This window comes from Pan troglodytes, chromosome 18, assembly GCF_028858775.2.
Source record: "Pan troglodytes isolate AG18354 chromosome 18, NHGRI_mPanTro3-v2.0_pri, whole genome shotgun sequence".
NCBI classification, from domain to species: domain Eukaryota; kingdom Metazoa; phylum Chordata; class Mammalia; order Primates; family Hominidae; genus Pan; species Pan troglodytes.
Window position 1 is genome coordinate 3,577,016 of NC_072416.2, and position 20,420 is coordinate 3,597,435.

General features: G+C 64.8%; 1 protein-coding gene across 11 annotated transcripts in view; it reads left to right on the forward strand.

Annotated features, from left to right (window-relative positions):
- Positions 1-20,420, forward strand: part of CACNA1H (calcium voltage-gated channel subunit alpha1 H) — a 72,591-nt gene that overhangs the window by 40,561 nt on the left and 11,610 nt on the right. For 3 of the 11 annotated variants that reach the window (XM_054668624.2, XM_054668618.2, XM_054668621.2), the window contains exons 3-25: positions 2,121-2,233; positions 2,649-2,782; positions 3,143-3,240; positions 5,830-5,989; positions 7,555-7,870; positions 8,014-8,106; positions 8,961-9,750; positions 11,300-11,748; positions 12,278-12,429; positions 13,317-13,502; positions 14,191-14,308; positions 14,465-14,620; positions 14,960-15,050; positions 15,203-15,411; positions 16,212-16,592; positions 17,215-17,315; positions 17,550-17,673; positions 17,763-17,831; positions 17,967-18,151; positions 18,348-18,474; positions 18,661-18,786; positions 18,896-18,985; positions 19,126-19,345. In XM_054668624.2, coding sequence (XP_054524599.1) covers positions 2,121-2,233; positions 2,649-2,782; positions 3,143-3,240; positions 5,830-5,989; positions 7,555-7,870; positions 8,014-8,106; positions 8,961-9,750; positions 11,300-11,748; positions 12,278-12,429; positions 13,317-13,502; positions 14,191-14,308; positions 14,465-14,620; positions 14,960-15,050; positions 15,203-15,411; positions 16,212-16,592; positions 17,215-17,315; positions 17,550-17,673; positions 17,763-17,831; positions 17,967-18,151; positions 18,348-18,474; positions 18,661-18,786; positions 18,896-18,985; positions 19,126-19,345 — 4,488 coding nt within the window. The other 8 variants (XM_054668619.2, XM_054668623.2, XM_054668620.2 and 5 more) reach the window with 6 other exon arrangements.

Sequence of the window (20,420 nt, forward strand, 5' to 3'; positions counted from 1 at the left end):
CTGCTTTGGTAGTGGAATGTGTGTGTGCTGGTTGGGAGCCGGCCCGACTTGAAGGAGAGTGTGGAGAGAGGAGACAGAAAGGCGGTCCGAGGCACCCACAGGACAAGCAGTCCCACCACCCCCCATTGGGTAGATGGGTAAACTGAGGCCTGGGATGCCCTGTGCCCAGGGAGAGGCAGTGCCACCTACAAGACCCATGGCTCAGCCAGGCTGGGGTAGAGTGCGGTGGGGGCTCAGGTCAGGGAGCACCGTTCCCCACACCTGCCTGCTGTGTCCTGTTCGGGCCGGGTGTCTTTGAGCTCCTCCCCGCCAGCCTGTTCCGTTTACCCAAGAAAACCCCTCCCCCCGGGAAATGATGGCCCTCAGAGATGCACAAAGACAGTCCCCAGCCACCCCCGCAGAAAGGTGCTATTTGCGGCAGTTAGGGGACAAAGGGGCCCGAGGCTGGGGGCAGAGCCGCCATTCACCATCGCTCCCTTGCACCAGTGCTGGGTCAGGAGGCTGGGAGAGGCCAAGGGGCCTGGCACGGCTTCCACAGCAGGGCCTCGGCTCCTGCCCCCACCACCTTGAGCAAGTCACGCAAACCCCACCCCCACCTCGTCCAGCAAGGACTGTGCTCTGAGGCTTGCCGTGAAGGCGCTCACACACTCTGGCCACTGGGGTCGCAGTGGGTGCATCATCGGTAGGCGGCAGTGCCTGCTGTGGCCTCGCCCACCTATGGGACAGCGCGTGGCTGTGCCAGCATGCCAGCTGCCTTGGCAGGAGGCTGATTTCGGCTTCTTGCAGCAGTGTTACAGCAGAGGCGCCTGTTACCGCTGAACCCATTAAGTGTAATTACCGCACTCTTGGTGGGAATACGTAATTACATTGGTGGCCTGGAGCCGTGGCACTGGCATCAAATGCTGACCTGCTAGGAGGCTGGGCCCTGGCTTGGTGGGAGGGAGGGTTCCAGGATGAGCTGCTGGGGTCCCTGGGGGAGGGGCTCCAGGCTGGAGTGACAGGTGGGGGCAGGGAAGGCCCTCGTCACCAAGCCTCTTCTCCTCCTACCGTGGCAGCTGCCCTTCCTGTCATCCCTGAGAGTTTGAGACACTCAGACCCTGACCCCAGTGCTGCACGCAGCACCCAGGACCTCCGCTGTAGTGAGCGTGGCCCGTGTTGGGCAGGGGGCGCTGCTGCCACCATCATCCGGGTCCCAAGCAGGCCTGCCAGGGGTGAGGGGGAGCCGTGGGCGCTGAGGCCTGTGGTCTGCGCCAGGTGGGTGCTAGGAAGGGCGGCCCCCGAGAGTCAAGCACAGGCCCAAGTCCAGAGCCAGGGGTGGGGGCAGCCACCGGGCTGCCCCTGAACCAGCTGTGAGAGGATGCCCAGCTCTGTCTCCTCCTCGGTTCCCACATGTTGGGGACGGCAGGGACTGGCAGAGCTGGTGCCTCACTTCCCAAGGCTGTTCGCTGACAAGTTGGCGCTTTCCAAATGCCGGCTTCTACCTTAAGGAAGGTCCCTCCTGGGTCCACAGTCAGCTGACGGATTGCCCCTCCCTCCTTCCTCTGGTTCCCTGGTCAGGGTGGGGCCGCGCAGCCCTGGGACAGGGGCCCTGGAAAGTCTGCCCCGAGTTGTGCTACCATCCAGGCCTGGAGGGTGGGACGGGGAGTCCTGTCCGGTGGGTTGCATGGCGGTGCCCCGACATTCCCCCTGCCCTGGGGCCCTCCCAGTTGCGCAGGGCGCCCTGCCTACAGCCCCCCAGCGTGGGGGCCCTATGCAACCTGGGCCCCATGTGGGCAGCTAGGCCCTGGGAGTCTGAGTGGCCCTCACTGGGGCCTCACTACCGATGCGGCCAGCCCACCGAGGGCTCCTGCACCCCGCTTTCCTGATGAGCCAACGCCGAGGGCCAGGGGGCCGGGCCTGGGACCCTCACGGAGCAGAGCCCGGCCAGGCGCAGGCCCCAGGCGCCACCTGGTGGCTGCTTTCAGGAGGGGCGGCCGTCGGTCCCGAGTCCCCCACCCCATCCTGGACACCCCCACGCGCGCACACCCATGGCGGGGCACCGGCTGACCGGGTGGGCATTTGGAGGGCCCCGTGGGGGCGGTCCCGGGCCGCGCCGGTGTGCTCCTTAACCCGCGGCGACACATGGTTCGAGCACGTGAGCATGCTGGTAATCATGCTCAACTGCGTGACCCTGGGCATGTTCCGGCCCTGTGAGGACGTTGAGTGCGGCTCCGAGCGCTGCAACATCCTGGAGGTGAGGAGCGTGGGTCGGGGTGGGGGAGGGGCGTGGGTGGGGTGGGGGAGGGGCGTGGGTCGGGGTGGGGAGGGGCGTGGGTCGGGGTGGGGGAGGGGCGTGGGTCGGTACGAGGTTTATGGTTCAAGGCGGAGTGGGGCGGGGGCGGGGCAAGGTTCAAGGTGGGGCGTGGAGTGGGTCAGGGTCGGGGATCAGGGCGAGGTTCACGGCGGGGCGCGAGGTGGGGCTGGGGGTGGGGCAGGGCGAGAGGCGAGGTTCAAGGCGAGGCAGGGCTCAGCTCCTGGGGCTCAGGGCGGGGCAGGGGCGGGGCGAGGGGTGTGGCAAGACTGGGGGCCGGGCTCTTGCAGGGCTGGGGTTGGGGGTTGCGGGCTGAGCTGAGCCGTTCCACGGGCCCTCCTGATGCCTCCTCCCGCAGGCCTTTGACGCCTTCATTTTCGCCTTTTTTGCGGTGGAGATGGTCATCAAGATGGTGGCCTTGGGGCTGTTCGGGCAGAAGTGTTACCTGGGTGACACGTGGAACAGGCTGGATTTCTTCATCGTCATGGCGGGGTAGGCCCCGCCTTGGAGAGGCCACAGCGCAGGCGAAGGGGCCCCGCCCACCCCACAGGGATCCCTGTGTCCCACCTGTAAAGAAAAATGGGAGGTGTGTTCTAGAGGGATCCAGGTAGAGCCAGGGACCCTGTCTGGGACTCCGGAGACCCTCCCTCCTGGGCACAGGTGAGGGAGGTGGCCTCCTGATGTGACCAAGGGTTGTGCTCCTGCTACCTCGGGGCCCTTCCTGGCCAGTACAAGGTCCTCCGGGTGCCGGGCTGGCCGGTTCTATGCCTGCCCACCCTACTTTGCACCCCAGCCCCACCCTGGACCACCTGGGCTCCTTGTTGAGCTGCTCCCCCTCGGCCCCGCCCCCAGCATGATGGAGTACTCGTTGGACGGACACAACGTGAGCCTCTCGGCTATCAGGACCGTGCGGGTGCTGCGGCCCCTCCGCGCCATCAACCGCGTGCCTAGTAAGTGACCGGCCCCAACTGGGCTTGAGATCAACAGGCCTGCGTGTCCGCCAGCCCGGCAGAGCTCTCGAAAGGGCCCCCAGGAGCACAGGACTGGGAAATGAAGGTTACCAGGCACTCCGGCCCCAGCCCAGACCCCAGCAGTGGGGTGGCCCCTGCCGCTATCCGTGGGCCTTGCATGTCGGGAGAATCAAGCTGCGGTGTGGTGGGCAGTCAGCATTCACAGGGTCCCTGGCTCCCACACGGCCGAGTGACAGGGGCCACTCCGAACCTCCGGTTCCTTCTCTGCATGGCATCTGGGGCAAGGCTGGAGGCCGAGCAGATCCCTGGTGGCTTTGCTGTCTGGCGTATCCTGGTGTGGCTCATGGTGGAGACACTCTTGTGGGTGTGGCTCAGCTCACCTGGGGGCTCTGTGCAGCCCCGCCTTCACACCCACACAAGCGAGGGGAGAGCCTGACACCTGTCCTGAGGACACCTCGCTCTCCCCACCCGCCACTGCTTCTGGCCCCTACTCTCCTGCCAGGATCCCCACCTAAGGAAAGGGGAAGTTGGCTGGCCAGGGCTGGGCCTCCGTGTCCCCTGCTGAGCAGCTGATTTTCTAGAAGGAAGGCTGGAAATCCTTCAGGATTTGGCCAGCAGGTGTGAGGAGGGGGCCTGGTGGAGAGGAGCCGCTGTGTGTCTGCTGTGCGCTGGGTGTGAGGGGAGGCGGAGGAAGAGCTTCCGGGAAGTCATATGCCTGCTTGTTTGGGAAACATCCTGTCAAATCCGGGCCACCCACCTGCATCAGGGGATGGGGTGGGATCGTTCTTTAAGCACTCAGGGCTACATTTAGCTGCTCCGGCTCCTGGGGGTCGGCGCGGCCCCCACGAGGCCGTACCAGGCGCGAGTGCATACTGCGTGTAGATGTGGCCCCGTGTGTGCACATGCGGGTATAACACAGCCTTTCTGGCTGCCTGACCTGGGTCCTGGTGGCCTTGGCACTCAGGGCTTGACCTGCAGCAACCCCCCAAAGTCACAGACCCCCAAGGCTAGGCACTCCTTCCCATGGGGCCTCTGGCTTCCCGAAGGGCAGGTGGGTCATCCTCGTGCCACTGGTCCCTGAGCCTGCCTTCCACCTGCCTGCCTTGGCTCTACTGTGCGGCTCAGATAGGGCTTGAATACTGTGTGACTCTGAGCAACTAGCTGAGCCTGAACCTCAGTTTCTCCTGGAATAGTGCAGTACAGGAGTACCCATGACCCCAAGGGTGGCTGAGCGTGCAGTGAGGGGACGCGTGTGTGGCTCTTGGCCCTTTGCCCGGCACCCACTGTACGCTCAGTCTGCACGCTGGCCTGGCCCCACCTGTTGAAGCGTGAAGCAACCCAGCACACACAGCCCCTTCCTTCCACGGATGTTTACTTTTCAGGTTAAATTGCCAGAGTGGCCCTAATTGTCGCCAGCAGCCTGGCCTCCTGGGGACCTGCTCCTGTCTCTAGGAGAGAACTAGGGAACTCTTCCAGACTGGATAATACGCTTCTCATAATGAGGACACGCTCAGGGCTGCATCCCGTTCTGTTGGCTTGGGGTCCGCTCTGACCTCTGGATCATCTGTGATCTTTGAGGCGGTTGTGGTCTGGCCAGGGCAGTGCTCACTGATTGTCTGCTCCGGTCGGCTCTTTTGACACTTCAGTGCTGCTCCTGGCTCTGACTCACCCTTGTGACCTGAGGGGCCCGTTTTGCCATTGATACCCCTGGGTGCTGGGTGAGAACTCAGCGTCCCCAGGTTCCTGGCCCAGGGCTTTACCTGCTGCCTTAGCCTGGCCCTTGATTAAATTTGAGGGAAAGGATGTCTTGGGGGAGCAGGCCCAGGATGGAGCGAGGGGCGCGTGGGGCTTGGCTGACCCACTTGCTGGATTAATCTGGAGTTCACGTAGCCCATATCACCCAGGACCGATGGCTTCAGTGCTACCTCCTGAAAAGCCGCTGCCGGTCCTCCCCACCGCCTCCAGCAGCCTCTCTCTGAGACGGGGCTCTGTTCTGGCAGGATTCTCACTGGGAATCAGACAAAGTTTTCAGGATCCCAGACCTGCTGCAGAGACCCCCAGGAGGCAGCCCACCACCTGAGGTTCTGGGGCTCCCGAGGCTCCTGCTGCCTTGGTGGCAACTTCAGGGTGTCGCCAGACAAGCCTCGAGGGCCACTGGGCTCCGCCTGGTCATCCCGAGCCCGAGATGCCACGTGGTCAGACCTGCCGCAGCCAGTTCCCTGCCTCGGCCAGTCCCCTGCCTCCACTCCTGCCCCTCCACACCCCAGCCCTCCAAAAGCAGCAGACCTGCTGCCCTGGGATGGTTGGAGGTGGAGACCTGGCGCCCCGCTGGATGCACGTCAGACCCCAGGGTGTCAGTGTCCCTGGAGGCCGGTGGTGGTAGGAGGGGAGTCCCGATCACACTAGGGGTGCGGGAAAATCACCAGGGGGTGGCCCGAGTCAGTGTGCGGTGGGCGTGGACACCCACTGTGAACAGTGGGCGGGGCTCGGGGGTCCCGGGAGGGGCTGCAGCCCCAAGGACACTCCTGCAGGGCTTAGCAGTGCCAATCCTGGCCTTGCTGCCCACAGGCATGCGGATCCTGGTCACTCTGCTGCTGGATACGCTGCCCATGCTCGGGAACGTCCTTCTGCTGTGCTTCTTCGTCTTCTTCATTTTCGGCATCGTTGGCGTCCAGCTTTGGGCTGGCCTCCTGCGGAACCGCTGCTTTCTGGACAGTGCCTTTGTCAGGTGCCCAGGCCCCACCCCCGTGAGGCCCCTGCCCAGATGGCCCTGCCCACCATGCAGATAACGCACTATGTGGCTCCACCACCCCACGTGGCTCTGCCCACCGTGCAGTCACCCGCCCCGCCACTGCTGTCCCCGTCATGGCTCTGTCCACCATGCTGTTTCCTGCCCCCACCCCCCATCATGGCTCCGCCCAGCTGGCAGTCACCGCCCCACATGGCTCCGCCCACCGTGCAGTCGCTGCACATATGCCCCACCCCCCATCATGGCTCCGCCCACCGTGCAGTCGCTGCACATATGCCCCACCCCCATCATGGCTCCGCCCACCGTGCAGTAGCTGCACATATGCCCCACCCCCCATCATGGCTCCGCCCACCGTGCGGTTGCTGCAATATGCCCCACCCTCATCATGGCTCCGACCACCGTGCGGTCGCTGCACATATGCCCCACCCCCCATCATGGGTCCGCCCACCGTGCGGTCTCTGCACATATGCCCCACCCCCCATCATGGCTCCGCCCACCGTGCGGTCTCTGCACATATGCCCCACCCCCCATCATGGGTCCGCCCACCGTGCGGTCACTGCACATATGCCCCACCCCCCATCATGGCTCCGCCCACCGTGCGGTGTCTGCACATTTGCCCCACACCCCATCATGGCTCCGCCCACCGTGCGGTCGCTGCACATATGCCCCACCCCCCATCATGGCTCCGTCCACCATGCGGTCGCTGCACATATGTCCCACCTCCAGTGCCACTTTCTCTCAGCCCCCAAGACAGGTTAGTCCCAACACTTCATCCCCTCCCCACACCCCAGAGTCCATCACACCTTACCCCAGGGTCTCCCCTCGGCCCTTGCTCTGCAGTCTCCTCAGCCCTCACCCCGGGGTCCCCTCAACCCTCACCCCTCACCCCGGGTTCTCCCCTCACTTCTCACCCTCGAGTCTCCCCTCAGCCTTCACCCCAGGGTCCCCTGAGCCCACACCCCAGGGTTCCCTCCGCCCTGGCCCTGGGGTTCCCTCCCCTCAGCCCTCACCCCTGGATCCTCTCAGCCCTCACCCCAGGGCTGCCTCCTTTCCCTCACCCCAGGGCTGCCTCCTTTCCCTCACCCCAGGGCTGCCTCCTTTCCCTCACCCCAGGGTTCCCTCCCCTCGTCCCTTGCCCTTTGCCCCTCATCCACTTCCAGGAGGAGCTGAGGTCTGAGCCTGGGTTTCTGGCTCTTGGGTCTCCCTCCCTGTTTGTCTGTGCTGTTCTTTGTTGATTTCTTTGTCCATCCCTGTTCTTTGTGTGTTTGTCTCTCTGTGGACTTGGGCTGAGGAGAGTGTGGTTTCTGCAACACCACTGTGTTCTTGACTCTGGTCCTGGCTGTATCTCCTGATCCGGGTCTTGACCCTCAGTCCTATCATGCCCCCTGACCCTAACCGTGCCTCCCTAACCATGATTAGTCCACTGGCCCTGACCCTGATCACGTCCCTGACCCTGATCACGTCCCTGATCACGATTGTGCCCCCGACTCTGACCGTCCCTTACCCTGATTGTACCTCTTGGCCCTGGCTGTGCCCATCCCCAGGAACAACAACCTGACCTTCCTGCGGCCGTACTACCAGACGGAGGAGGGCGAGGAGAACCCGTTCATCTGCTCCTCGCGCCGAGACAACGGCATGCAGAAGTGCTCACACATCCCCGGCCGCCGCGAGCTGCGCGTGCCCTGCACCCTGGGCTGGGAGGCCTACACGCAGCCGCAGGCCGAGGGGGTGGGCGCTGCACGCAACGCCTGCATCAACTGGAACCAGTACTACAACGTGTGCCGCTCGGGTGACTCCAACCCCCACAACGGTGCCATCAACTTCGACAACATCGGCTACGCCTGGATTGCCATCTTCCAGGTGGGCAGCAAGATGGTGGGACGGGGACCCTGGGGCACGGCAGGGGAGCGGGTGCAGGACTCGCCCCCCCAACCCAGACCCCAGGGGCACGGGGAGGAGGAGGAGGGGTCGTGCGGGCCCAAGTCAAGCCACTGCCCCCCCAGGTGATCACGCTGGAAGGCTGGGTGGACATCATGTACTACGTCATGGACGCCCACTCGTTCTACAACTTCATCTATTTCATCCTGCTCATCATCGTGAGTGTGGGCGGCAGTGTTCGCCATGATGGGCCCTGGTGTTAGCTGGCTGGGGGTGGGGTGGGGTACCTGGGTGGTCATAGGGGCTCCTGTCTGTCTTCCAGCTGAAGGGAGCACACAGGGGAGGGAGGCAGAGCTTGCAGGGGTGGGGAGGTGTGGCTGGGGACCCCAAGAGGCCATGGCATCACCTAGACAGGGTCCAGGCCTGTGGGTGCTGGCTCAGGGCTGAAGAGCCAGGAACACCCTGGGGAGTGCATAGCCTCCCAGCACTGCTTTCCACGGGCGTGTGTGGCCCCAGCTGTGCTCCTTAGCTGGTCCTCTCATAGGCCCCAGTGGGTCTTGGCAGAGTTGGGTTAATCAGGCCGCAGACGTCTGTGGGGTCCTGGGTATACCTAGAGCCACCCTGCGAGGACCTAGCAGGTAACAGAAGCAGACAGACGTCCCCAGTTTGTTCTGAGAGAGCAAGCGAAGCGAACGATTAGAGACTTGCTGCACGCTGGCCCGTGCTAAGGAGGAAACACACCTGGGGTGCTGGGGAGGGGAGAGTGGCCACCGTTGAGAGGGTCATCTCAAGGCCAGATCTGCAGGCAAAGGAGGGGCCGAGCCACATGGAGAAGCAGGAAAGAGGGTTCCAGGTCTTTTGTCCAGATAGGCACAAAGCAGCTACTGTATGCCGTCTGCTCCAGACGTGGGGGCTCAGCACTGAACACCGCAGCAGCCTGCCCATAGCAGGGCACCCCGCCCACTGTGCCTATGACGTGGCTCCCACTCGAACAGGCAGCGCACAGTAGGGCTCAGTGGCGAATCAGAGACTCGCTCACTCACTGCCACTTACCCGCCCGCCCCCGTCACAGGTGGGCTCCTTCTTCATGATCAACCTGTGCCTGGTGGTGATTGCCACGCAGTTCTCGGAGACGAAGCAGCGGGAGAGTCAGCTGATGCGGGAGCAGCGGGCACGCCACCTGTCCAACGACAGCACGCTGGCCAGCTTCTCCGAGCCTGGCAGCTGCTACGAAGAGCTGCTGAAGTACGTGGGCCACATATTCCGCAAGGTCAAGCGGCGCAGCTTGCGCCTCTACGCCCGCTGGCAGAGCCGCTGGCGCAAGAAGGTGGACCCCAGTGCTGTGCAAGGCCAGGGTCCCGGGCACCGCCAGCGCCGGGCGGGCAGGCACACAGCCTCGGTGCACCACCTGGTCTACCACCACCATCACCACCACCACCACCACTACCATTTCAGCCACGGCAGCCCCCGCAGGCCTGGCCCCGAGCCAGGCGCCTGCGACACCAGGCTGGTCCGAGCTGGCGCGCCCCCCTCACCACCTTCCCCAGGCCGCGGACCCCCCGATGCAGAGTCAGTGCACAGCATCTACCATGCCGACTGCCACATAGAGGGGCCGCAGGAGAGGGCCCGGGTGGCACATGCCGCAGCCACTGCCGCCGCCAGCCTCAGGCTGGCCACAGGGCTGGGCACCATGAACTACCCCACGATCCTGCCCTCAGGGGTGGGCAGCGGCAAAGGCAGCACCAGCCCCGGACCCAAGGGGAAGTGGGCCGGTGGACCGCCAGGCACCGGGGGGCACGGCCCGTTGAGCTTGAACAGCCCTGATCCCTACGAGAAGATCCCGCATGTGGTCGGGGAGCATGGTGAGGACCCAGCCCCCACCCCATGGAGGAGGCGGTGGGACCTAGGCAGGGCGGGCAGGGTCTCCGGTGTGTCATTCCCACACCTATTGTGGGCACTCTGATGAGCCCAGCTTTGACTTGTGGAACAGACCAGCTGTGCCTCTGGAGCCCATAAGAAGGGGAAAGAGGCAGGTCCCGCCCCTGACAGCGCCAAAGCAAGCCCCCAGTGGCCCACAGCTCACGGCAGGAGTGGTAGCCGCGGAGGTGGGATTTTGAATCTGACAAGGCTTGTCAGACCCTCCTGGGCCAGCATCCCGTTGCCCCTGCCTGGCCCCGAGAGGGACCGTATGCTTGTGTCCACAGCCTGGACGCTTCCCTGGAGGACGTGCAGCGTCCTTCGTGGCCATTGAGGCTGGCCCCCCTTCTAGGTGGGGACGCTGAGTGGGGGAGTTGGGGGGAGGCACCGTCGCAGAGTCACCGAGAGTCAGGAAGAGAGGCTGACGTGGGGTTCTATGCGGGGCCTGGGCCTCCGTCCACCAGGTGAATGGGAGACTCCACGGCCCCCAGATGGTAGGGTTCCACACAGGCCTGGGGGCCCTTCCTGGTTCTGTACACAGATGTAGAGACGCAGGCAGGGGTGTGTCCCCCGTGGTGGGGAGAGGTGCGAGCGAGAGTGCCGGGATGCTGTGTGTCCTCATGCGCTGGTACCCAGGGTGTGCAGACAAGAGTGTTGGGCGCATGCTCCTAGCCCTTGAATTGTGGGAGTCCAGCCGCTGTGTGTTATAAGAGGCACACGGGCTCCAAAGACAGCGTGAAAACATCACAGGACGGCTCAATGGTCATTTTCATGTCAATTTCGTGTTGGAGTAACCATGGTTTGCTCGCATCGAGTCAAACAGAATCCCGTAGCTAACTTCGCCTGTGTGCTGTGGCTGCTGGGAAGTGGCTGCTGTTATATTTCTGTGGATGGCACAGCCCAAGGCAGGCAAACGTCTCTGCACCTAAGTGTGTTCCTGCCCCAGTACGTGAGCAGGAATGCGGCTGTGGGGGTTGGGTGTGTGTGCCCAGGTGTGTGCCCAAATGTATGGCTTTTCTGATGTCTGTGGCTGCTGTACCCACGAACTAGTGGGTTTAGAACAGCGGAAAATCACTCAGCTCTGGAGGCCAGTGCTCCAAAATCCAGGCCTTGCAGGGTTGCTTCCTCTGGAGGCTCTAGGGGAGAACTCTCCTCGCCTCTGCTAAGTTCTGGCGGTTTTACCAGTCCCCGGCTTGTCAACACGTCCCTGCGGTCTGTCTGTCTTCACATGGCTCTTTGGTTTCTTCTTATTGGAACAGTCGTGGCTCAGGGCCCTCCCTACTCCAGAATAGCTTCATTCCTCATTGTAACACCATGACACCTGCAAAGATCCTGCTTTCTGTGAAGTCCACTCACAGGTTCTGGAGGTTGGACTCTGGATGGATCTTTCTGGGGGGGACACATTAACCCCACCGCTCCTGTGTGTGTGGGTTCCCGGGCCCCTGTGGCAGCACCACTGAGTGGGCCTGCCCTTGTCTGTGCCCTCTCCCGCAGGACTGGGCCAGGCCCCTGGCCATCTGTCGGGCCTCAGTGTGCCCTGCCCCCTGCCCAGCCCCCCAGCGGGCACACTGACCTGTGAGCTGAAGAGCTGCCCGTACTGCACCCGTGCCCTGGAGGACCCGGAGGGTGAGCTCAGCGGCTCGGAAAGTGGAGACTCAGATGGCCGTGGCGTCTATGAATTCACGCAGGACATCCGGCACGGTGACCGCCGGGACCCCACGCGACCACCCCCTGCGACGGACACACCAGGCCCAGGCCCAGGCAGCCCCCGGCGGCGGGCACAGCAGAGGGCAGCCCCGGGCGAGCCAGGCTGGATGGGCCGCCTCTGGGTTACCTTCAGCGGCAAGCTGCGCCGCATCGTGGACAGCAAGTACTTCAGCCGTGGCATCATGATGGCCATCCTCGTCAACACGCTGAGCATGGGCGTGGAGTACCATGAGCAGGTGCGGGCTGGCCTGGCCACGGGGTGGGCTCCCTGTCACGCTTGCAGGGCCTGGGGAGTCTCAGGAGGCTTCCAGCAGCCCCGACGCCTGACCTGATGGTAGGACGGTCAGGCAGGGCCCTAGAAAGCTGGAGATGGTGAGGATAGGAGACCAGGTGTGCCGAGCCTCCACTGGAGGGGATCTCCTTGGATTCCTGGCCTCCTCTCTAGATGGCAGCTGATTAGGCTCCTTTTGAGATGCTGCTGCAGCCTTCGTGACCCTTTGGGTCTTGATGCAGCCAAACCTGCTCCCAGATCAGTGCCGGGGAGGGGTGGGAGCCGCGGGTGGGGGTCCCAGATCAGTGCCGAGGAGGGGTGGGAGCCGCGGGTGGGGGCCCAGATCAGTGCCGGGGAGGGGTGGGAACCGCGGGTGGGGCCCCAGATCAGTGCCGGGGAGGGGTGGGAGCCGCGGGTGGGGCCCCAGATCAGTGCCGGGGAGGGGTGGGAGCCGCGGGTGGGGCCTCCTGAACTGTCCCCACCTCTGCCTGCAGCCCGAGGAGCTGACTAACGCTCTGGAGATCAGCAACATCGTGTTCACCAGCATGTTCGCCCTGGAGATGCTGCTGAAGCTGCTGGCCTGCGGCCCTCTGGGCTACATCCGGAACCCGTACAACATCTTCGACGGCATCATTGTGGTCATCAGGTGGGTCCCCACCCTCTCCCCAGGCCAGAGGGGCCCGGGAAGCTCCACTCTCTGGCAGAAATCCCACCTGCAGAGCAAACCCCAGAGCACAGGAGGAAGTGCAACGACAGCTCTTTATGACAGGCCGTGGGAAGCAGGTGCTTGGTGACCCCAGTGGCCCAAGGGACCGTCCTGGGCAGAGTCCCCTCCCCAGATGCTATGCTTCCCTGTAGGCACTACGGGGTGCGCACCTGTTAGGTCAGCTGCGTCTCGGATGTTTCTAGAAACTAGCGGAGCTGTTCCCTGCAGGAACAAAGCAGGTGTGCGGTGGCCTCAGGGCCGAGCTGTTCCCTGCAGGAACAAAGCAGGTGTGGGGTGGCCTCAGGGCCCAGCGAGAAAGACCAGCTTAAAAGGCTGAATCCTGCTTGCTGCTGGGGGAGCATTTGCTACAAGAAAATTAAACCAGAAAGGATTGGGAAAATTTGAGGGGAAACGCCCCCGGTCTTCCCCTAGGAGGACGCTCATCCCTCAAGAGTAGAGAGGGGTGCGGGGTCTCCCATCCCGGGGCGGGGAGGGAGTGAGCAGAATGGACAAGCCAGGTCTGACTGTGGAAGGCCCAGGATAGGAGAGCGCCCTCGGCGAAGGAGCTTCCCTGCCCTGGCCAGAGCCAGGCTTCTTTCCCAGGGGGCGCTGGGGGCCGGGTAGCCCCCGGGGCCATCAGCGGATAAGCGGCTTTTGAGGTGCTTCCGCAGCTGTTCATGCACTTTGATGCAGCCATACCCTTTCCCATCTGTGGGATGCAGCACAGGCCGCTGTGGCTCCCTGGCTGGTGACCCTGCTTCCAGTGGGACAAGGGCCTGGGGTCAGGGATCGTGGCCCCGCTGACCCTCGCCCCCACCTGTCCGCAGCGTCTGGGAGATCGTGGGGCAGGCAGACGGTGGCTTGTCTGTGCTGCGCACCTTCCGGCTGCTGCGTGTGCTGAAGCTGGTGCGCTTTCTGCCAGCCCTGCGGCGCCAGCTCGTGGTGCTGGTGAAGACCATGGACAACGTAGCTACCTTCTGCACGCTGCTCATGCTCTTCATTTTCATCTTCAGGTGGGCGCAACCCCCCTCCCGGCCCGCCCAGTGTCTCACCCCAGGGCAGCTGGGAGGCAGAGGCCCAGGGCACCCCCGCAAGGAGAAGGAGCCCTCCCACCAGCAGCCCCAGAGCATCTGCAGACACTCGGCCTCTGCTGCCTTCATTTGAGAAGCACTGATTGGACACCTACTGTGTGCCACGCGCTAGACATGCATGGAGTCAGATGGCAGGGGTCAGAGATGGGCCGCCAGGTGGACAAGCTGGGGATTTACTCAAAAGCAGAATACCGGGGGTGGGGGCAGGCACCAGGCTCCAACTGGGGTGTTCTGAGCGCCTGCTGTGTGCCAGTCTAGCCTGGAGCTCAGGGTCAGGGTCGGCTGGAGGCTAGGCAGCCAGGCAGGCCAGGCTTTCACAGTCCAGAGAGGCTGAATGAGGCAGGTGTCCCAGGTTCCAGTTGCCACCCAAATCCAGAGTGGCCTTTCTCTGTCTGTCCCGCCTCTGGTCTTGGTTCTTTCGCCTGTGGAATGGACACTACTGAGTTGTAGGGCAGGAAGTCCCTTTTAAGCCAGAGAGCTCGGGCGCCCAGGGAGGGTAGGAGGCCAGGAGAGCCAAGACGGGCAGAGCCAGTCCTGCCCCTCCCTCCTCCCACCCCCCTCCCGCTCCCCCACCTTCTTCCGCTCAGCACACCCCTGCCCCCGCCCTCAGCATCCTGGGCATGCACCTTTTCGGCTGCAAGTTCAGCCTGAAGACAGACACCGGAGACACCGTGCCTGACAGGAAGAACTTCGACTCCCTGCTGTGGGCCATCGTCACCGTGTTCCAGGTAGTGCCCGGGGTCCCCGCAGCAGTAATGGGTGCTGAGTGTGGTCCCCAGAGAGGTGGAGGTGCCGTCCTGCGCATCCATAGCTGCCTCCGCCCCAAGGACTTGCCGGCATTTTGGGGCTGGGGTGACCACCCCAGGCCCCCTGCTGTCCCCCAGATCCTGACCCAGGAGGACTGGAACGTGGTCCTGTACAACGGCATGGCCTCCACCTCCTCCTGGGCCGCCCTCTACTTCGTGGCCCTCATGACCTTCGGCAACTACGTGCTCTTCAACCTGCTGGTGGCCATCCTCGTGGAGGGCTTCCAGGCGGAGGTGAGGGGGCAGGGAGAGGGGCTGCCAGGAGGAGGGCGATGAGAAGACAGAGGGGCTTCAGGTCGAGGGGAGGGGTGTGGGGGGCCTGCCGAGAGGTGAGGGATAGAGAAGGGAAGCTGGCTGCCATGAGGAGAGGGGAGGCCAGGAGCCCAGCGGAGTGGGCAGGGGTCGGTCGGGAGAGGCAGATTCCTCACCTACCTGCCTACCCTGGCAGTGACATCATCCTCTGGACCCTTCTGTCTACACCCCACCTCCCAGGCCAGCCCAGCCTTCCGTCCGGCATGAAGGGTCCCCACTCACAGGGCCCCTCATGCCTGCCTTGTGCTTTGTGGGGTTTAGGGCGATGCCAACAGATCCGACACGGACGAGGACAAGACGTCGGTCCACTTCGAGGAGGACTTGCACAAGCTCAGAGAACTCCAGAGCGCAGGTGTGTGTGGTCGGCGGGTGGGCCGGGTTCTGGCGGGTGGAGTACGCCGGGCTGGCCGGGCAGGGCCCCCATAAGGCAATCCCTAGGTTGGGGGATTCCTGGTCCTGGGAGCCTGGCAGCTCTAGGGGCCCATTCCTCCCTCTGTCCCGCAGAGCTGAAGATGTGTTCCCTGGCCGTGACCCCCAACGGGCACCTGGAGGGACGAGGCAGCCTGTCCCCTCCCCTCATCATGTGCACAGCTGCCACGCCCATGCCTACCCCCAAGAGCTCGCCATTCCTGGATGCAGCCCCCAGCCTCCCAGACTCTCGGCGTGGCAGCAGCAGCTCCGGGGACCCACCACTGGGAGACCAGAAGCCTCCGGTAGGGACCATCTCCTGCCCCAGCTCTCAGGCCCCTTCAGGTTTTCCCTGCGTGGCTCCTTATGGCCTTCCCTGAAGATGAGTGAGGGTCGCACCCCCCACACCCTTGAAGTCCCAGCCCTGTGCAGAGACTGAGAAAGAGTGTTCTGGTTTCCGGAAATGGAAGCTGTGGCTGCTGTTGTGTGTGGCCGGTGGGAAGGGGCAGACGCGGAAGCTCTGTGCGCCCAACAGTCTAGCAGAGTGCGCAGCGCACAGCACAGAAAGACCGAAGCAAGCAGGGGCAGAAGCGTGCCCGGCAAGCAGACGGCAGGCCAGGCAGGGGTTCCCCTGTCACCAGAAGCAGCCCGATTCCCCTTACGGCCAGGGCATCTCTCTGAGTCCAGGGGGACTGGAGGGGAGCAGTTTTGAAACGAACTCCAGGCAGTACCACCCACAACAGACACGGAGCACGGGAGTGAGCCAGACGCCCTAGCAGGGGAGGAAGCGGGGCAGCTGTGAGGCGGAGCCGCAGGCCCAGTGTGCTCCTGGGGACCCGGGGGTCACCCACACTTTGTCTGGTCCTGGCCCCTGACCCAGCAGAGCCCAGGGCATCACCCCCGCGAGGCGGACACCCTGACCCTCATGAGCTACGCCTGCGACTGGCTCGGTGTCCCCCTAAAATCACAGCCTCCACCGTGCCTCCCTGGCGGGGCTGTGCGTTAAACGATCCACGTGTGGCTTGCACACAGTGGGTGCTCCGTAATGCCAGCGGTCGGTGCTAATAGTGATGCCACCGGGTCACTGACTCCCGCCACCCCCCAGGCCAGCCTCCGAAGTTCTCCCTGTGCCCCCTGGGGCCCCAGTGGCGCCTGGAGCAGCCGGCGCTCCAGCTGGAGCAGCCTGGGCCGTGCCCCCAGCCTCAAGCGCCGCGGCCAGTGTGGGGAACGTGAGTCCCTGCTGTCTGGCGAGGGCAAGGGCAGCACCGACGACGAAGCTGAGGACGGCAGGGCCGCGCCCGGGCCCCGTGCCACCCCACTGCAGCGGGCCGAGTCCCTGGACCCACGGCCCCTGCGGCCGGCCGCCCTCCCGCCTACCAAGTGCCGCGATCGCGACGGGCAGGTGGTGGCCCTGCCCAGCAACTTCTTCCTGCGCATCGACAGCCACCGTGAGGACGCGGCCGAGTTTGACGACGACTCGGAGGACGTGAGTGCGTGGCCCTGGGCCCACCACCGACTCGCCTTCGTCTGTCTGGGGCAGGTTCCCTCAAGTGGGGTTTGAGATGGGATTCAGGGCGTGTTGTTGACTGAGGGGATTCAGAAGGGGAGAGAAGCAGGCCAGGCCAGGGGGGAATCCAGCAGCGTTCAGGGATGCAGCCACAGATGATCCCGGAGTCCCCCCTCTGCCGTCTAGGGGCTGTGAGCTAAATGCTCCACGTACGGCCTGCATACGGGGGCTGGGCTCTGCGCCGTGGGTCAGCCACTGGCCGAGAGCTGCTGCCGAGGCAGGGCCAGGCATCCGCTAGGCTCTCAGGCTTCCGTGGGTCAAGGACCACTCCCAGAGTCAGGGACCGAAGAGCACCCGCTCACCTGGCCCCGTGGACTCCAGCACGGGTCACTCTGCCGTCACCAGCATAGGGAACGGGGAGGCTCCACGGTATGGGCCCCAGAGGCCAGAAAGCCAGAGCCCAAAGGCCAGCGGGTGAGAAGTGAGGATTGAGAAGGCTGAGAAGGTGCTGGGAGGGGTGGCCGAGCTGAGCACAGAGGGCCCTGATGGGGGGCCGGGCAGGCAGGCGCAGGCTCTGAGAAGCCGCCTCCTCATCCCACAGAGCTGCTGCCTCCGCCTGCATAAAGTGCTGGAGCCCTACAAGCCCCAGTGGTGCCGGAGCCGCGAGGCCTGGGCCCTCTACCTCTTCTCCCCACAGAACCGGTGAGGCGGCCGGGTCAGGAGGCTGCATGGCTAGTTCCACCCCACGGGACCCCCGCCCCCAGGTCCCCCCTGGGTGGGGCTAGCACATGGGGGATATTTCCGAGTGGGCGCCCCTTCTCACACCGCAGGGACCGGGGCTGAAGTGGAGGCCTGGCAAGGGCTGTCCTGCAACCCCCATCCGCTCTCCCATCCATGCCGCCCCGCCCCACCTCTCACCCGCCCCCACCCACCCAGGTTCCGCGTCTCCTGCCAGAAGGTCATCACACACAAGATGTTTGATCACGTGGTCCTCGTCTTCATCTTCCTCAACTGCGTCACCATCGCCCTGGAGAGGCCTGACATTGACCCTGGCAGCACCGTGAGTCAGCCAACCCCATCGTCCCGGGCCACCACGACCCCCAGGGAGGGGTGGAGTGGACACAGCCCCCCACCGTCCTCTCCCGGCAGGAGCGGGTCTTCCTCAGCGTCTCCAATTACATCTTCACGGCCATCTTCGTGGCGGAGATGATGGTGAAGGTACCGCGGGGCCCGGGGACTGCCCTTGTTCCCAGGTCCCCGTTCTGCCCTCATCCCCACCCCCACCCAGCAGCACGCCAGCTCCCCAGACTCCCCACGCCTGAGCCTGAGCTCAGTGCCATTGGCCCTCCGCAGGTGGTGGCCCTGGGGCTGCTGTCCGGCGAGCACGCCTACCTGCAGAGCAGCTGGAACCTGCTGGATGGGCTGCTGGTGCTGGTGTCCCTGGTGGACATTGTCGTGGCCATGGCCTCGGCTGGTGGCGCCAAGATCCTGGGTGTTCTGCGCGTGCTGCGTCTGCTGCGGACCCTGCGGCCTCTGAGGTGGGGGGCTCCCCGTGGGCTCCCGGGGCAACCTGGAAGCACAGTCCCCTGACGCCACTGCCCATTACTCCTCCCACAGTCCTGGGCTGTTCGCAGGCCGCCCACTAGGCCCCACCTTGGGACCTTTGCTGAGCTCTGCCAGCGCCTGGCAGCTGCTGCCATAGATGACCGCAGTGTATCCTTCACTCCCCTCCAGGGTCATCAGCCGGGCCCCGGGCCTCAAGCTGGTGGTGGAGACGCTGATATCGTCGCTCAGGCCCATTGGGAACATCGTCCTCATCTGCTGCGCCTTCTTCATCATTTTTGGCATCTTGGGCGTGCAGGTGTGTGGCCCCCACGTGCCCGGGGGTCTGCCCCGTCGCAGACAGGGTCTGCCTTCCCAGCGTGGCTCCCAGCAGCGCCGCTGCGGGACGGGGAGGGACAGCTCGGGCCTCACTCGTGCCCCAGGAAGTCCGGTGTGGGGTGGGGCACAGGCCAGGCCCTCCGCGGTGACCGTCGCACCCCGTCAGCTCTTCAAAGGGAAGTTCTACTACTGCGAGGGCCCCGACACCAGGAACATCTCCACCAAGGCACAGTGCCGGGCCGCCCACTACCGCTGGGTGCGACGCAAGTACAACTTCGACAACCTGGGCCAGGTGAGCTGGGCGGCCGGGTGGGAGTCGGGGGTCTCCAGGACACCCTGGAGCGAGAGGGCCGGCGACCCCAGCTCTAACCCTCGCCAGTGACCCTGGCTCTGGCCCTCAGGCCCTGATGTCGCTGTTTGTGCTGTCATCCAAGGATGGATGGGTGAACATCATGTACGACGGGCTGGACGCTGTGGGTGTCGACCAGCAGGTGCGCACAGGCGGGTCGAGCTGGGTCACCTCAGGGTCTCCCGCGAGCGGCTGCCTTGGCCTCTGGGGACTCGGGGGGCCATCCTGGGTAGGGCCCCTGGCGGGGCAGGCGGGCGGGGACCCACCGCCTCTGTGCCACAGCCTGTGCAGAACCACAACCCCTGGATGCTGCTGTACTTCATCTCCTTCCTGCTCATCGTCAGCTTCTTCGTGCTCAACATGTTCGTGGGCGTCGTGGTCGAGAACTTCCACAAGTGCCGGCAGCACCAGGAGGCGGAGGAGGCGCGGCGGCGTGAGGAGAAGCGGCTGCGGCGCCTAGAGAGGAGGCGCAGGAGTAAGGCGCTCCCGGTGGCGGTGGCGGGTCGGTACCTGTGTGCCCACCGGGCCCTCCAGCCCCTCCACTCCCGCCCCGGCCTCCCTGAATGGCTCTGCACGCCACCCGCCTTGCCTGGGCCTGCATGGGGGCCGGGCCTTGGAGGGGCTGGCCTGAGAGGGCCATCGGGGAGCCCGCCATGGCAGGAGAGGAGGAGACACCCCCAACCCCATCCCCAACGCCCAAGGGGCAGGTTCCCCACCGAGTCCTCGTTCCACGAGGAGCCAGCACAGCCCCCGAGACACGGGGGCTGAGGGAGAGCAGGGAGGGCTCCAGGCCCGAGTGCGCCACGCCCTCGGCCCTCAGACCATCTCCTTGTCTTTCCAGGCACTTTCCCCAGCCCAGGTACCAGCCCTGTCCCGCATGCCTCAGTCCCCGCTTCTGCGGCCGCTGCTCGGGGAAGGGCGGGCATCCCAGGCCTGCTGGGGTCCTCCGCAGGGTGGGCACAGGCAGCCGGAGGTGCTGGGCGTGTGGCGTGAGGAGGGGCTGCGCTCGCCCGCCAGTGTCCGGGCTGCTGTGTGCGTGCACGCGTGCGGCTCTGCCCGGCTCACAGTCTGCCTGCATCTCCGCCGTGCGCCGGGACACCCAGAGCAACGAGGGGCCGCCCACACCCCTGCAGGCTTGTGGCTGTCCTGTGTCCTTGCTGGTCCAGCCTGACTGGCCGCGGGCCCCCTCCGGCTGCCCGGGCTGCGCTGAGTGCTTCAGTGACTGCATGCCGGCCGCAGAGCATGAGGGTCGGGTGGGGGGTGGATCCTGCTCTTCCAGGCCCTGGGCCAGCAGTCCCCACCCGTGTGTGGTTCTGTGGCCGAGGCAGGTCCTGGGGCGTGGTGTCAGCTCACGCCTTCACCCGCGGGAGCTCCTCCTCGTACGTGGAGGGGCCCTGGAGGCTGAGCATTCAGTGCACACCTGCCTGGGGGACACACGCAGATGGCGGGCGCCGACTTCAGATGGTCTGGAGTCCGGCAGACTCTAGACCACAGCCCATGGCCCCTTGGAGGATGGGGAGGGGAGGTACTTGGGCTGGTTGCCAGAGGAGGGCAGGTTACACTCTCGTCTCTGCTCC